This window comes from Poecilia reticulata, chromosome 13 (genome assembly GCF_904066995.2).
Source record: "Poecilia reticulata chromosome 13, P_reticulata-male-v2, whole genome shotgun sequence".
Classification (NCBI taxonomy): domain Eukaryota; kingdom Metazoa; phylum Chordata; class Actinopteri; order Cyprinodontiformes; family Poeciliidae; genus Poecilia; species Poecilia reticulata.
Genome location: NC_088842.1, coordinates 21235807 through 21250402, shown reverse-complemented (window position 1 = coordinate 21250402; position 14596 = coordinate 21235807). Strand labels below are relative to the sequence as shown.

General features: G+C 37.6%; 2 protein-coding genes across 2 annotated transcripts in view; one reads left to right on the top strand and one right to left on the bottom strand.

Moving 5' to 3' along the window:
• tbrg1 (transforming growth factor beta regulator 1) overlaps positions 1-3876 on the top strand; it is a 33898-nt gene extending 30022 nt beyond the window's left edge. The window contains exons 26-33 of the mRNA XM_081614807.1: positions 52-122; positions 212-456; positions 526-662; positions 806-952; positions 1103-1200; positions 1391-1501; positions 2498-2643; positions 3435-3876. Of these exons, the coding sequence (XP_081470933.1) occupies positions 52-122; positions 212-456; positions 526-662; positions 806-952; positions 1103-1200; positions 1391-1501; positions 2498-2643; positions 3435-3523 (1044 nt within the window). The 3' untranslated portion in view covers positions 3524-3876. The remainder of the gene's footprint in view (positions 1-51; positions 123-211; positions 457-525; positions 663-805; positions 953-1102; positions 1201-1390; positions 1502-2497; positions 2644-3434) is intronic.
• Positions 3877-3941: 65 nt separating this feature from the next.
• On the bottom strand, positions 3942-14109 carry siae (sialic acid acetylesterase). The gene is made up of 10 exons (XM_008425990.2): positions 13911-14109; positions 13186-13350; positions 10601-10755; positions 9369-9507; positions 8656-8863; positions 8179-8264; positions 7963-8096; positions 7688-7842; positions 7137-7323; positions 3942-5209 (listed from the first exon to the last, which is right to left on the bottom strand). Exons 1-10 carry the CDS (start codon positions 13960-13962, stop codon positions 4958-4960), a joined length of 1533 nt encoding a protein of 510 aa, XP_008424212.1. The 5' UTR covers positions 13963-14109; the 3' UTR covers positions 3942-4957.
• Positions 14110-14596: the final 487 nt, after the last annotated feature.

Sequence of the window (14596 nt, the reverse complement as noted above, 5' to 3'; positions counted from 1 at the left end):
GCGAAATGTATTTTGGCATGCAGCCTGACTGTACTGGTCTCCATTCCTCAGGAAAATGCTGCACTCTGTGATGAAATTGCTCACACAGAAGAGAAGTTTCTAAGAGCAAAAGAGGAGCGCAAGTAAGTACATATATAGATTTTGTACTTAATTTTTCCAAGCAGATCTCCGAAGCTATGTGGTAAATTGGGTTACTTTTCTTGTTGTCTAGGTTCTTATTAAAGTCCTTGTTGCAATACCAGACTCTGTCAGAGGGGGAGCTACTGCCTACACCTAGTTCCAGCTCCGTTCCTTCTGTTCCACCTGCGGCACTGACTTCAGCTCCTGCTGCAGGGGCTTCAGGCTCGTCTTTGGCACATAACCCAATGTCACTGGTGTCAATAGGAGAGGAGGGCCTCCTTAAAAAACCCAAGAAAGAAAGGAAAGACCGGGGAAAGGAAAACGGAAAGGAAGAATGTAAGCGTGAAAGCGAATACATATGTGTTACGTTCGGATATAGGTAAATGTCACAAAATGTGTCTCCAGTTCCGAAGAAGATGTCCAAGAAGAGGAAGCTGGCAGACGGGTCACGCAGACTGGTGCAGCCCATTCCGCTGGACTCATCGGGTCGTCCCGTGTTTCCCATCGTACTCGGAGGTTTAACAGTCTACAGCCTAGGAGAGGTTGGCATCTGAGATGACCCTTTAATAATATAGTTATAGCATTAAGTTAATAAGTCTTAACACACACACATATATATATATACATTTTTGTAGCTAACGCCAACCACTGTTTATTGAATCTGATCTTCTTGGCTGCTCTTCAGATAATCACAGACAGGACTTTGTTTTACGATGAGTGTGCCATATACCCAGTGGGCTTCTGCAGCACGCGTGTCTATGCCAGCATGAAACACCCTGAGCAGCAGTGTCTCTACACCTGCCAAATTAAGGACGGGGGGACAGGTCCACAGGTGAAAACACGCAGGGACTATGCTATAGCTTCTTAAGTGCATTATAAATGTTAAAATCACAGATTTGACATAAAGTCGTCTGAGGTCAACACACATAAGCAGATTTATTGCACAGTGGGTTAATCTTTTTTTTCTACCTTTCATCTCTAGTTTGAGATTGTACCTGAAGAAGATCCTCAGAATGCCATCGTAGCCTCCTCTGCTCTGACATGCCATTCAAATCTGCTGAAGGCTATCGCGTCCAACAGGTAGAATGTTTAACCACAAAAAGCCCTACTAATAATTCCTGAGGTACTTAAAATAGAAAAAAAAATCATGTCTCGGTCTAAGCACATGGTTGATATAGGTGCCAAACAAAAATTGTTGAGGCTAATTAGTTTTTTGTTACTGTTCTTAAAACACTTAAGACTGATTATCTTTAACATTTTCCTTTCTTAGTTCCCAGGCCGTGGTGCCCATAATTCCATCAGGAGCGGACTTCTTCGGCTTCTCTCATCCAACTATTCAGAATCTCATCCAGAGCTGTCCTGGAGCTCGCAAATGTAGCAAGTGAGTTCTTTTAGCCTGTTGCATAAAAGCTATAATCCTTCTTTCACACTCAGTTTTCTGTTCTGTTTCAGTCACATTGTGTTTATGGAATATTTTTCAAATTTGAATTGAACACAAAGTGAAAAGTAAAGTAAGAGTAATGCAGCCATGCAGCAAACAGTCAAAGCAAAGGCTGAATTAAGTAAATAAAATTAGTGCAGTAAAATCACTTATCTTGAAGCTTCATTTTGATTAAACAACCGGCAGTAGCTCCGTATATTACAAAGAAAACTTTGCATTTGTAATTTATTTAATCCTTAATTTTACTTATTTAAAAATTTCATGCAATCTGTAATAATTTTTCCCTCTAAGAACACAATAGAAACATTTTGCTTTAAAGTACAAAGCATGTGAAGTTAAAAGAAAATGGAAGTTTTAAAACAAAGCTTTTTGTTTTAAAAATTTGTGTTTTTAAAATTTGCTTTAATATACCCTCATATCTTGTCAATCATGACAAACCGCTGCAAAAACTTCCTGTCAAAGACTCCTTTTTTACTGTGCTGCTTTTATGAATTTTGATCACGTGGTACCAACTAGAAGTGGCTGCATGATGTTCAAATACCATGTGATGTAATACTGTTTCACTGCAATGGTGATTTTCATTGCAGTTGTGATTGTCCCACATTTTTTTTCACTTTTTTCCCTCCGTGATTATGTTTTACCACTTTATTAAATTCATCAATGGGAATCTACATCAGTCCGATGTGCTGTACATGTGATTTGAATGTAAATTGCTAATACATGAAACATTAGAATATTATGGCCTATGTGTTGCGTCCAACTGCACCGTTTGTCCATTTGATTTTAATTCTCTATTTGATTTGAACAAAACTGTTGCAAACTTACGCTAAGTTTATAGAGTTTAGACAAGCACAGAATATTTAAGAAAATCAGCTGCAGCTCAGCAGTAGTTTTTGTCTTTTTTCTTAACTGTGCAATTTTGCCTTCACCACCCAGCTACAGATGGGTTCGTTTCGAGGTGTGTCGTCATAGTGATGGCCAGCTCCCTCGCGGCCTATCAGAAGATGACGCCTCGATTAGCTTTGAGGCCTACCTGAGACACCAAGGCCTGCATGGGAGCATAAAGATGGAGCACATCACAGGTGCAGTAGCATGTTAATGCTATGCAGTATTGCAGATTACCCCTTTTTATGATGGTTCATGTAACTTGGAGAACTGCTTCAGTAAGGTATGAAAATAAAATAAAAAACTAATTGACATAACTGCATTAACATTATAAGTAGCAGCAATGGGATTTTTTATTTTAATTGAAACAATTAGCAATTGTTACATATCTTTTGTAAATACTTTAAAACTGGCATATCTGAAGATGTTTACATAAATATAACCAGCTGGCCGTTCATTGTTGTTCTCACTGATTGACCGACCATAATTCTGTTGCATGAGGGAAGCGGAACTTTTGTTTAGTACATGTAAAGACCAAACCCACTTCTTCCCCATTACTGTGGTGAACATGAAATGTCATTAAATCATAAAACTGAGTGCTTTTTGGTGAATCCTACATTTAAAGTAAAGATACTCCTAGGCATTTGCTTATGTGTGGCATTGGATGCACACCATTTGTAGTAACCAGTTTACCATAGTTTGCACATCACCTGATCAGGTTGGAAATCAAACTCCTTGATTTAAGATGGAAGTAATAAACACGTCAGTAAACTTGCAGAATACACAGAATAACCAGAGCTAACCAGTTGTCAGCTGGTTTATTCCTGTTTGGCTTGTAATAAACTCAGAACTCTTTGACAAATCATTCCTGGCTTCCTTATTCCAGGGAGTCTTTCTTATGAGCTTTGCCCTCACGTTGCCCAGGTGGTCCGCCGGCTGACTGTGAATGACTTTACACCCGTTAATGTTAATCATTTTCTTTCTTCAGGACAATCGCCTCCATCTCCTAGTTCCTCGCATCAGCAACACCAGACCTCTCCCACCATGAAGCCCTCCACTTCTTATTTTGGCTCTTGAGTCCTCTCTGAACTCGCGTATTTTTTCCTTCAGTTCACCATTTCAAAAATCAGAGGCTTGTTGAACTCAAACATTTCTAGTGTGTGATCTTTCAGGATTTCTCCAATGAAATACCCACGAGTGTCTACATGGTAAACATGGCTGAGCTGTTGCGAGCAAAAAATCAAATATCTGGTTTCTGTATGTTAATATAAAGGGAGATGTCTGTTTGTAGAAATGATCTTTATGTTGTTCCATTTTTTAAAAGTATAAAATCTTGTCTATCAACGTGGATTACAGAAGCAAACGTTACATAACTGTGTATAATCACGATGAAGAGTTGTATATATAATTAAAATGCCATTTAAATGTTTTGTCCCAAGAGTATGGATTTATTTTACATTTGTTTGCTTCATTATAAAAATAAGTAAATGATCGATCAGCATCTCCACACATTTTTAATATTATAGACACAAATTAGTGCAATTCCTCATTCGTTTTCAAAATATACACACAAGCATTACAATAAATGAACACACAATGTTGACAAACATGGCTGGATGGATAGATGGGAACATCGATCAAATGATGGTTTAAAAGACAAAAACAAAGGGATTTAACATTTAAACAATATGAAATGCAGTCAAAGTACAGTTTCCTCCCCAATACTTAAAGGAAAATACTTCAAAGAAATATGTTCTAGGAACCCTGCACATCTGATTTTTACACATTTTCAGGAAGTTTTCAACTTTTCTAATAATCCAATGATCTACTATAGTTTTAGTGTAGTTTTCAGGTTTTTGGGGGGGAAAAATGACTTGGAAAAAACAACATGGAAAAACATGTTGCCAGACTTGTATATCATCTACAACTTGTACGCATCCATCTGCAGTTTGTCCAATATCCTTTAGCATTTTCTTTGTTTTCTATCCACCCATTCATTCTTTCCCATCTATTCTGGTCTGTGGTTTCCACAGGCTCCATATTTAAACCTCAACTTCTGTAGAAATATCACCCATAAATTAATAGTACTTTGTTTTGAGAGAATACAAAAGAAAACTATAGAGAATTAATTCTGAAAAATAATTTGACATAAAAATATAAAATCAGAATGGCTGAAATATTAAGACACTGGTTTTCACAACATAATCCTTATTACACCAAGAAATCAGACTTATTGCATCACCTGGTGACAAACATTATAGCATAAACAAAGTTTAGACATTCTTATGCGTGAATGACCATAAAATTATCCATTTATTCTGAGAAAATCGGACTAAAGTTGTCACTACTTAATATTGCCGTCATAAAAACAGAGTCAACCTTTGCGGACATAATTGTATGCTTTTACCAGTCATTTCATTATTCATAAAAATAGTTACTTAGAAAAGAGAAAAAAAATCTATTTAAATCCCTTCATTTTTTTCCCCACCCTCACCTTCTAGTTTAGGTGCTTTACCAAATTTGATTACTTGCATATTGACTGGTGATAAAAGGAGGCGCAGGTAAATTCTTACTGGAATCATAAACGGGACATGCTTTAAATTCACAGGGCCAGTCTCTCCATCCGTATCTAAGAGCAGCAACTTTAGATGGTGGGCATGCAGAAGCAGACAGCTGGATTGTGGTCTGATTCCAAACCATAATGGGAGCTGGTGACCAAAGGGAGTCGGATTCACATGACACATTCTTCCCTGAGCAACAGATCTGTAATGAAAAATAATAAAATTATAACGATTTATTTTTTTTGTCATTCCAGTCAAATACATTAACATCTAAAGGTATAGTAGTATTGGTTTACGTTATGCAAGGTTAGTTAATGTAGAACTTTAAGAAAAATGGTGAAAAAAAATGCTACTCCAGTAAGTTATTTCAGTAACTTTTAAAAGTAAAAAATGCATGTAATTATTACACCGCAGTAATTTAAAGTGTATATTTCTGTTCAATTTATTTAGTTTGCAGCTAATGGAAACCCAAAGCTTGGTTTCAAAGTATGTGTAGACTACATAAGACTTTTCTTTAAAAAGTATTTTTACAACATAGGCTATTGAGAAGTATATCCATGTACAATATAATACAAGGTCAGAGTTCATTTTGCGTGAATTGTTGCAACAATGTGGTGTGAAGGTGATCAGCCTGTGCTTCTGCTGAGGCTGCTTTAAAAGTTGACTTTAGCTTGTCTGCATTATCAAGTCCAATAATGTCAGCTAAAATACTCAAATAGAAAACTTGGCTGCCCTACTCTAAACTGACTGTAGAAAACTCACACTGGATCTCAAACAACTTGGATTATTTGCCACTTTTCTCTTCCTCTAGACCAGGGGTGTCAAACTCCAGTCCTCGAGGGCCGGTGTCCTGCAACTTTTAGAAGTGCCTCTGCTGCACCACACCTGAATAGAATAATTAAGTAATTAGCAAGGCTCTGGAGAACTGAGGAGGCAATTAAGCCATTTGATTCAGGTGTTTTGTACCTGTGGCACATCTAAAAACTGCAGGACAGCGGCCCTGGAGGACTGGAGTTTGACACCCCTGCTCTAGACTCTAGGACATTGGTGTTTTAATGAAATGCTACATTTGCTTTCAATAGAAAGAACTTTGGAAGAGTCACTTTAATACCTTTTCTCTCTTGTGCAGAAGTGTTTTAACCCAAGAAATACAACAATCATACTTTAAACATCTGTGTGCTTTTGGTAAGCCAGTTTTAAGCACCCAGTACCATTTTTTAATTTTCACAAATGAAAGACTTTATATGGTTGGCAAAGAAGAAGTAGGGGGGAAAAAAGCACCTTACAATTCAGTCCCAGAGAGAAACAAACGCCTCAAATATTAACTTTAGCATTTGAGGCAACATCCTCCTTAATGATGTATGGTAGTAAAATAGTCATAATTTCACCATTTTACTGGGTCCTTATCCACAATACATAGTGGACCAAGGCCCCATTAATGCTAAGAAACTCTCACTCCCAGCTATATTAACACGGAAGAAAGCCATGGTAAACTCATTAAGTCGTTTCTCAGCCCTCACCGTTTTAAGACCATCTGCTGTTCATAAATTCTTTGTTGTCATGTCCAATTGTCTAAACATGACTGTCACCATATGTCATCCGACCTCTGACCTCTTACGGCTACATTTACAATCAATTTACATTATTTATGCATAGCCGTGAACCAAATGTAGAACGTGGACAGATTCCTTTGTCTAAGTGCCAGACATGAAATGCACAGGATTTGGGGTTGTGGGATTTTTGAGTCTGCAGCTACGCATTATCAAACTAATTCAGGGCACAAATGATGACATTCTTGTCTTTTTGAGTTCTTATGCCGTCCCCTGATGAAATGAGCCGGGCAATGAGCTGCATCTTAAAAAGGCTAAAGGAAAGGCACCACTTGACGTTCCGACTCCAGCTGCTCTCCACACAGAGTGGATAAGGGCAGAATCCACCTCCAACTTTTGAACAGACAAAAGCTGCAGTCGTCCTTGTTCTTTTTGAAAAATTTTTCTTCCACTCAATAAATACATTATGTGTAAAGGACTTCCGTGATATACAAAGTTCACTTTTTGAATTGAATTACTGAAATAACTTTTAATATTCTAATGTATAAAGTAGCGCCTGCATTCTGCAGTGATCCTCACCTCAAATATGTCTTTAGATGGTGTAACGAAGATCCCCTGGTCATAGGTGACGTTGACTGTGCTTTCACTCGGCACAATTACTTTGGGGAAAGGTCCCTGGAAAGAGACGCCTTTTTCCCCATAAGCCACAGCTCTGGCACCCAGCGTTAGTCTGTGGGCAACATCTTGTTTGTCTCTAGGGTGGATTCTGAAATAGAAAATTATTTTCCATAACACTGCTACAGAATATGAGCAAAGAAGACTAAAGATAGTCAATACAGTAAAATATAGAAGAAAACTGGACAAATCTCTCTCCATTTATTTCTGTCCTCAAAAAACTCCTGTATTCTTCTCCTCAACACTTGAAATATTGTCATATTATTTGACAGCATAGCTCACACTTGTTTGTTCTATTGTGGCCAGACTTTGGCTGATTTACACTCCTGAAGACCACAGCTGCATGAATTTCTGCCAACATGGACGACTGCTGTCCAAAGCAAGTGCATTTAGGAAAAGTTTCAAATTTTGAACAGATTCTAAGTGCACAGCATTTTTAGAAACTGCATCCTTACGTGCCATATGGTGACGTATTATCTGGTAAATCGAAAGCAACCGCCATAAAGGTGTTCTTCATCCTAATGTTTGGGACAAATCCCACATCTGCAGTCTGGTGCCAGCGAATGTCTGGAAAGCCGTCATCTGTGGCGCTTTCTTTGTATGTGGATAGCTGTGCATGCAAATAAATAATATACCTGATGCAAAATAACTGTAGAAATAAAAATATTGCCTTGTATCTTCTGCTTGTTTGGCTCTTTTTTAGATTTAAAGAGCAAAATGCACTGCATACTTGGACAAATCCAAATGGGAAGTTAGGATCAGTCTGCCCCCCTGAGCCTTGGTGAAATGCCATCCTCCAGTCATTTATCATTGTAGGGAATGAGCAGTTGTACTTGTCCTTATGGTACTCTGCATTCGCCTCACCTGGAAAGGAGAAAACATTTTTATAGATTTTTATGGAGTATACATTTTTCAAAATGCCTTTCATATGTCATGGCTTTGCTACCTTGGTACCAGATGGCTCCGTAGATGGTCATATTGAGGAATGGATGGATCATTGCATTCCACAAAACGGTGCTCTTCAGCATAGAACTGAGGGATTAGAACAAGCAGAGATCATTAACCCTTATCGCCCGAAAGGTGTCGCAGATGACACATTTTTTACACGCCGACTTTCTGATACTTTGCGCTATTTGAAAAATTCCAACAGCTTCTGAAAGGGGAGACGTTGCGCTTTCCAGCCAATATTGGGTTACTATGGTCAAAATGCTCCCTGCTGCAGCAGGGAGCATTTTTTGCCTTCGGTTTAATCTCATGAAACACTCTTAATAGATGGTAAATTGCAATAACTGTTAGATACTGAAAGTTTCAGTTGTGGAGAAATGAGCAAATATATTTACTCACAAGACTTATAAAGAACTCCGTACAATTAAAATAAGCAAAACTTAGGGCTTAAAGGGTTTTAAACAATATGGAGACATACTTTTCAGTTTGCTGGATTATGTCGTCTTCAAGTTCAAACATGTCCTCACTCGGCACCAGTCCACACTGCTTCAGCGCTCTTGTGGACGACCAGGCTTCTACAGGTGTGCCTCCCCAACTTGATTCCACCAGTCCTATGGGGTAATTCAACTTCTCATACATGTAACGCCCAAAGAGCCAGCACAACCCAGAGAACTCTGCCAGCACACCTGTAAGTTCAGAAATATTGTAAAGCTCAGGTGAGAAGTTTATATACAGTTAATATTGGATTAATTTATGGCTATTAATTACAGGTTTGAGCTGCTGCAGTAGGATGGAATGATCATAAAACAAAAAAAAAACAAAACAAAAAAAAGACTGAATGCCTGCTTAAATGCATCCTGTAAGGATTTTTCAGAAATCCTTACAGCAGTCTAAATTACACAGATTCAAATTTCTACATACACCCTCGCTGATCTTTGGCTGAATCGCTGATGGTTACAAAAAGGGTGTTATTGGTGTGAAAGTTCCTTAGAAACATTTTATAAAATATCGGTGGAGTGTAGATGTAATTCTGATACTGTTGGGATGAGAGAAAATCCACAGTAAATCCGTCCATGTGCATTCGATTTTAGATTAAAACATAGCCACTGTATGTTGTGCAATCATTCCCCTCATATACCTCAGTACACAGAACTAAAACATTGAACAGTTTATTGGAAGAAACAGTCTTACTGCTGTTGGGAGCAGACCAGGGTATTTCCACTTGGATGAGATCAATCAGCTCAGTTTTACTCATGTTCAAAGCCGTCATAAAAGGCCTTACATGAGGATATTTAGATGAGAGCGCAAGCTCCTCAGATGAATTGAAAATCTATTTGAGAATAAAAAAGAAAAAGAAATGAGTAAATTGTGAAGTTTAGACCAGACCTTGTATTGCACTATCCTAACTTTTAGGGCTTTTTTTCCCCCCCAAGGAAGTTCCAGCTCTCAACTGAGACTGGTGCAAGAGGCAGCAACGCAAATTGGCTGTGTAAAAATCTAGTTTGCCTTGCTACCATTCAAAGGTCAAGTCAGAGTCACACAATTACAAGCATTTCATTCACTTATTGCTTGAGCCTTGCCTCTTTTGAGACAATTTAACCAATTGAGTTACATTATATAGTTGTATTAAAACGTCTCTGAAAACAGATGAGAAAATATCTTCACTTTAATTTTACTAAGGCTCACAATCCTGATCAGCTCAACTCTCATCTACATCAGCAACTGGACAGCAGGAGTTAAACCAAGCTTACAGACATGATAAGATGAACAATGCTAGAGGTCTGAGTGGCAAACAATGTTTACGGATTTAAACGGCACATTGTGCTACTAAAGCTCAGTGTTGGGCAATTTCAAAACAAACTACATGAATATAGGGAAAAAAAATCAGCTTCTGTTACTCTGATGCTAATCAGAGAGTTTCTTCTTGTTGGTGTGGTGTTTCTCCAACGTTTGAGTTTTAAATTTGACTGGTTAAAAATAACTACACTTGAGAGTTTCAAATATGGCTGCTGTAAACCAATGAGGCTGCCTTTAACTCTCTGGTCCAGCAGCAAACTGGGGCTGGATAGTTAAAGTTCACTGTGCCAAAGCCACAATGTTATCTTTGCGGACATAAACTGCTGCTTAGTAAGCACTAGCACTGATAGATTTTTTTTTTTTCTTATTTTGAACATGATAGAAGTACAAAATCACACACATGCACAAGGAATGCAAAAGACATATTTTTGTACCACAACTATCTTAACATGCTCGAAAAGAAATAGGAAGCACTGGAACCGGTTGGGTGGAAATAGCACCTGACCATTTCCACCAAACTGCAAACAGCACCTGGCAGCTATTCCAGTGACTTAGTAAGAAGAGGGTTGAATGTTTTCTTTCAGCCCCAGATCCAGTCAGACAGGTGTTTACTGCACATAGTTTACCTGGGACATTGTGAATAACATGTTGCTCTGGCCTCCACATAGCCAAATGTCTCCAAACAGCACATCTTTCAGGCTACTTATGCTACCTTCAGCTACAGCGTATATGCTGTAGGGACCACCAGCATCAACGGGTTCAAGGGTGACTTGCCAAATGCCTGTTGGAGGAAAAACAAATCATCAACACACGCAATCAAACCAAAATCTTTTGGGGGGTTTTATTCTGGATTATTTGCAATGGTGGGTAAAATTAGTTTGTCACACGATGTAGCTTGTGAAAAAAGTTAAAACCCCGACACTGCACTGATGACACATTTTTGACTTGGAATCTACAGGCTCCAAGAAAACCAGAAAACAAGCTCGTAAAATTGGTGATTTCGCAATCTGAATGATGGGTGATTGAGCTATGCCGTTAACCTGCTCTGTCCTTTTACAGTAATGACTTGCAGAACTTTTGAGGATCACAAGGTACAGTTATCTTCATTTTATTTAGAGCAATTGATAAATGTGGTGATAAGAAAACATCTATGGAATTACAACGATGTGTGGTACTTGTGTTCTGAGCTGTGCACATGCAAGCTAAATCAAATGGTTTTATCATCTCCTCATTATGCAGTCAGGTTCTCCAGAGTCCTGCTAATGACCTCATTACTTGACTAAGGTGTACTGAAGCTCAGACGCAGCTAAAAATTGTAGGACACCATCCCTCGAGGCCTGCATTTGAAAACCCCTGCTTTAGAAAATGCATTTAGACATGTGCTTAAAGGAGAAATGTCATAAAAAATCTGCATCATTATTGCTCTTTATTTCACCACAATAATTTTATTTAGATTAAAATTCTCTTTTGCAAGAGAATCCTGGCCATTTTTGTGAGCAGCACAAAAAAACACATAACAGCCTTACTGTTTTTTGTTTGTGAAGGCAAATAATTTTAAAACTCACTGACAAAAAGGAGAGCCTTTAAAACCAAACCCTTCTAAAACAAAACTTCTATATCTGGACAATGGTCTGCCTTCTGCGAATACACCATGTAATCTTTATTGCAGTAAACAGAAAAGGGATTCTTGCCAAAATATATTTTTAAATAAGAATAAGTCAAATGGATATCTGGTAAATTGACTATATTCATAAAGCACTTTTCTAATCATACTCACTACCTAAAGCATTTCACACCAATGTGAATTCACCCAGTCACATTGACAGACGTGCACACAGATATCCAGATTCATAGGGAACTCTGGGTAATCTGTCAACAACATGTGACAGGAGGAAGTTGGAATCAAAACTACAATCTTCCTATTGCAAGACAACTAGCTACTTGTATGTCCACTTCTTGACAACACAGAAGAAAATAGTGAGCAAATTTTCTCAGACGCTACTGGTTAGGAAACAATGACAAAATTAATGACATTGGAAAGGTGAGGAGTGGTTTCACCTCACCCATCAGAAACCGTCTGACTGAAAACACCCTATGCACACACTATGTGAAGCAATTGGAAAGGGAAAAACACAAAAGCCGAGCAACAAAACAACAGTTCATTCCACCCATTATAATTGCAATTGTAAGCCAATTACTGTAGCCTTTGTCCTAGCAGCGTGTTTTTTTTGTTTGTTTTTTTTTTTTTTACCAGTAGTTATGCTTACATGAAATGCTTTTCTGATTAATCTGCATTGCTTTTCTTTTTTTTTGAGGTTATTTTTTTAATGTTTTATTTCCATGTTATGGATAAGTGTGTTTGAAATAAAAATACGTAATAAAACTCATTTTGTGGACTTCATGTTAAGACCAACTTCCACAATGAATTGTGAAAGAAGAAGTGGGTATTTGTTTCAGTAAGTGGCTTGTAAAGAAAACTTTGTTTTTGGAGAAATTAAAACAAAGTCCAACCATCTATAAAGTAGCAAGAATGCAGAAAAGGCACAGTAATTTGTAGGTATACCAGCCATTATTGAGAGCTTCATCAAATCATGATAAATATTACAATCTCCTAGCAAAATTACCATCACATACACTACCTATATTTGATAAATGGAGTTCATTCATTTGTATTTATTCCTATATCTGTTTTCAGAAAATTGGACCTAAGCTCCAAACCTATGGATCCATAAATGCATGCAGTTATAACACAAGACAGACTCAGTTATAGAGCAGAAAAGTATGTTTCATAGACCGTTTCCTAACCACAAGCTTTGGTTTTCAGTTCCAGGTGATTGTCTTAATTGAAAGTGTAAGTAATACCATTACATAAATGTGTCTAACATAATTAAGCTTGATTAGTTCCGATAGGCCATGGTGGGCTTTTAAAAGTGGCACTTCAGCGAAGAAGCATTCATGAAAACATTGGTAATTCCACCTAATTAATAATAATTTCAAGTTGGCTGCTGGCTGTGTTGTTCGCAAAATCATTTGATCGCTTCATTTAACTCTGATTAGGGAAACGGTGAAAATCCCTCCCTCACGTCTGATGATAATTGGCGTAATTGAGGAATGACCTCAGTTTGTAGCCTGTACCCTAGAGATATTAAAAAAATAAATAAACTTTTCCTGTTGACACACACAAAACAAGAAACAAAGGTGCTGGATTTACCGTTTGTCACAGGGTCAGATAAGACTTTCTGTAGAACCGTAGAACTCGTCAGGTAGACCGCGACCTGCTCCCTCTCACGGCCGTAGCCCCACAGGACAGCTTTCTGTGGGGCCTTCTGCAGCACCATGTGGTCTCCATAATAAGACGCAAAGCGAAAGGTCCCATCTTATCAAAGACAAAATGTGCCATAATAATAATAAAGTAAATAAATAAAAAATACCTAAAATCAATTTAAGAAAAAGCTAAACAAATAGATAATTGATTAAAACAAACAGTTCAAAAAAAATTGATCAATAAAAAGAGCATAATTGTTTCACTATTTCTTATGGTAGCATGCTGTAATTCATAGTTATGGTGCACTAAAGCAAGCAATCCTTAAATAACATAAGATAATTAAAAGAACAACAGTACAGATTGTCAAATTGTTAAAATTCCGAACACATCTACTTTCTGACTCATTAAATGCATTCGAAGTTTTAGGTATGAAGAAACTAGCAGTGCATTTGTTTCTATTGTGGCATTTTTGTCTCTCCATACTTCTGCAAACAAGGCGATATGTAGTGAAATACGACTTCATATCACAATGGAGCACGACTTAAGAATTGCATGTATTTCTAGGAGCTGGTTAACAGGGTGGGATTTGTGTTTTGTCAGCAAGTTTTCCGGGCACCCATACAATATGAACCTAATTAACTGGAGACGCCGAAGGCACCCGATGTACTCACCGCTGTCGTGCAAAGCAGCTAAAAGCATCACAACTACAAAGATTAAAGCCATGACTAGATGACGGTTCAGGTTATTAAAATGTCGAACAGTTCTTTCCACAAGTGTTGTTAGATTGCATAGTACAGAGACCTGCCACTAAATCGAAACTTCTACCAAGTCAGGTGATTAACCAAACTAACTTAACTGAGCGTCACGCGGTACTAAAGTGTTCTGTAAAGGAAGACTTTCAAAATAAAAGCATGAGCGAACAAAAATTGTAATAATTTGCGCACTGTATACAGAAGTAGTTGCAATAATTTTTCCTGCTACAGTGTTTTTCACAACTTAATTTTCAATTGTTTGAATTGTTTGTTTAAATTCTGTTTGTGTTAATGCTTAACACTTTATTGCGAAGTTAAAATATTATGCAATTGAATGTAGGAAGAAAGTCCAGCATCAAGTCTCTTTCATAGTGCACTCAACAGCCAAACCCTTATAACAACTAAATCGCAAGATATCAACTTTATTTAAACAAATAGCATATTTTATTTGTCTTATAAGGATACGACTGATGCATTTTAAATAATGAAGCAAGAATTTATTGATAATATAATGTTTTTGTAGACTGGTTTTATTTTGATATGCTAGTTTTTTTTTTCTCGGCCACCATTTATTTCACATCTTTGCTGCTTCTCTTTTATGTCCG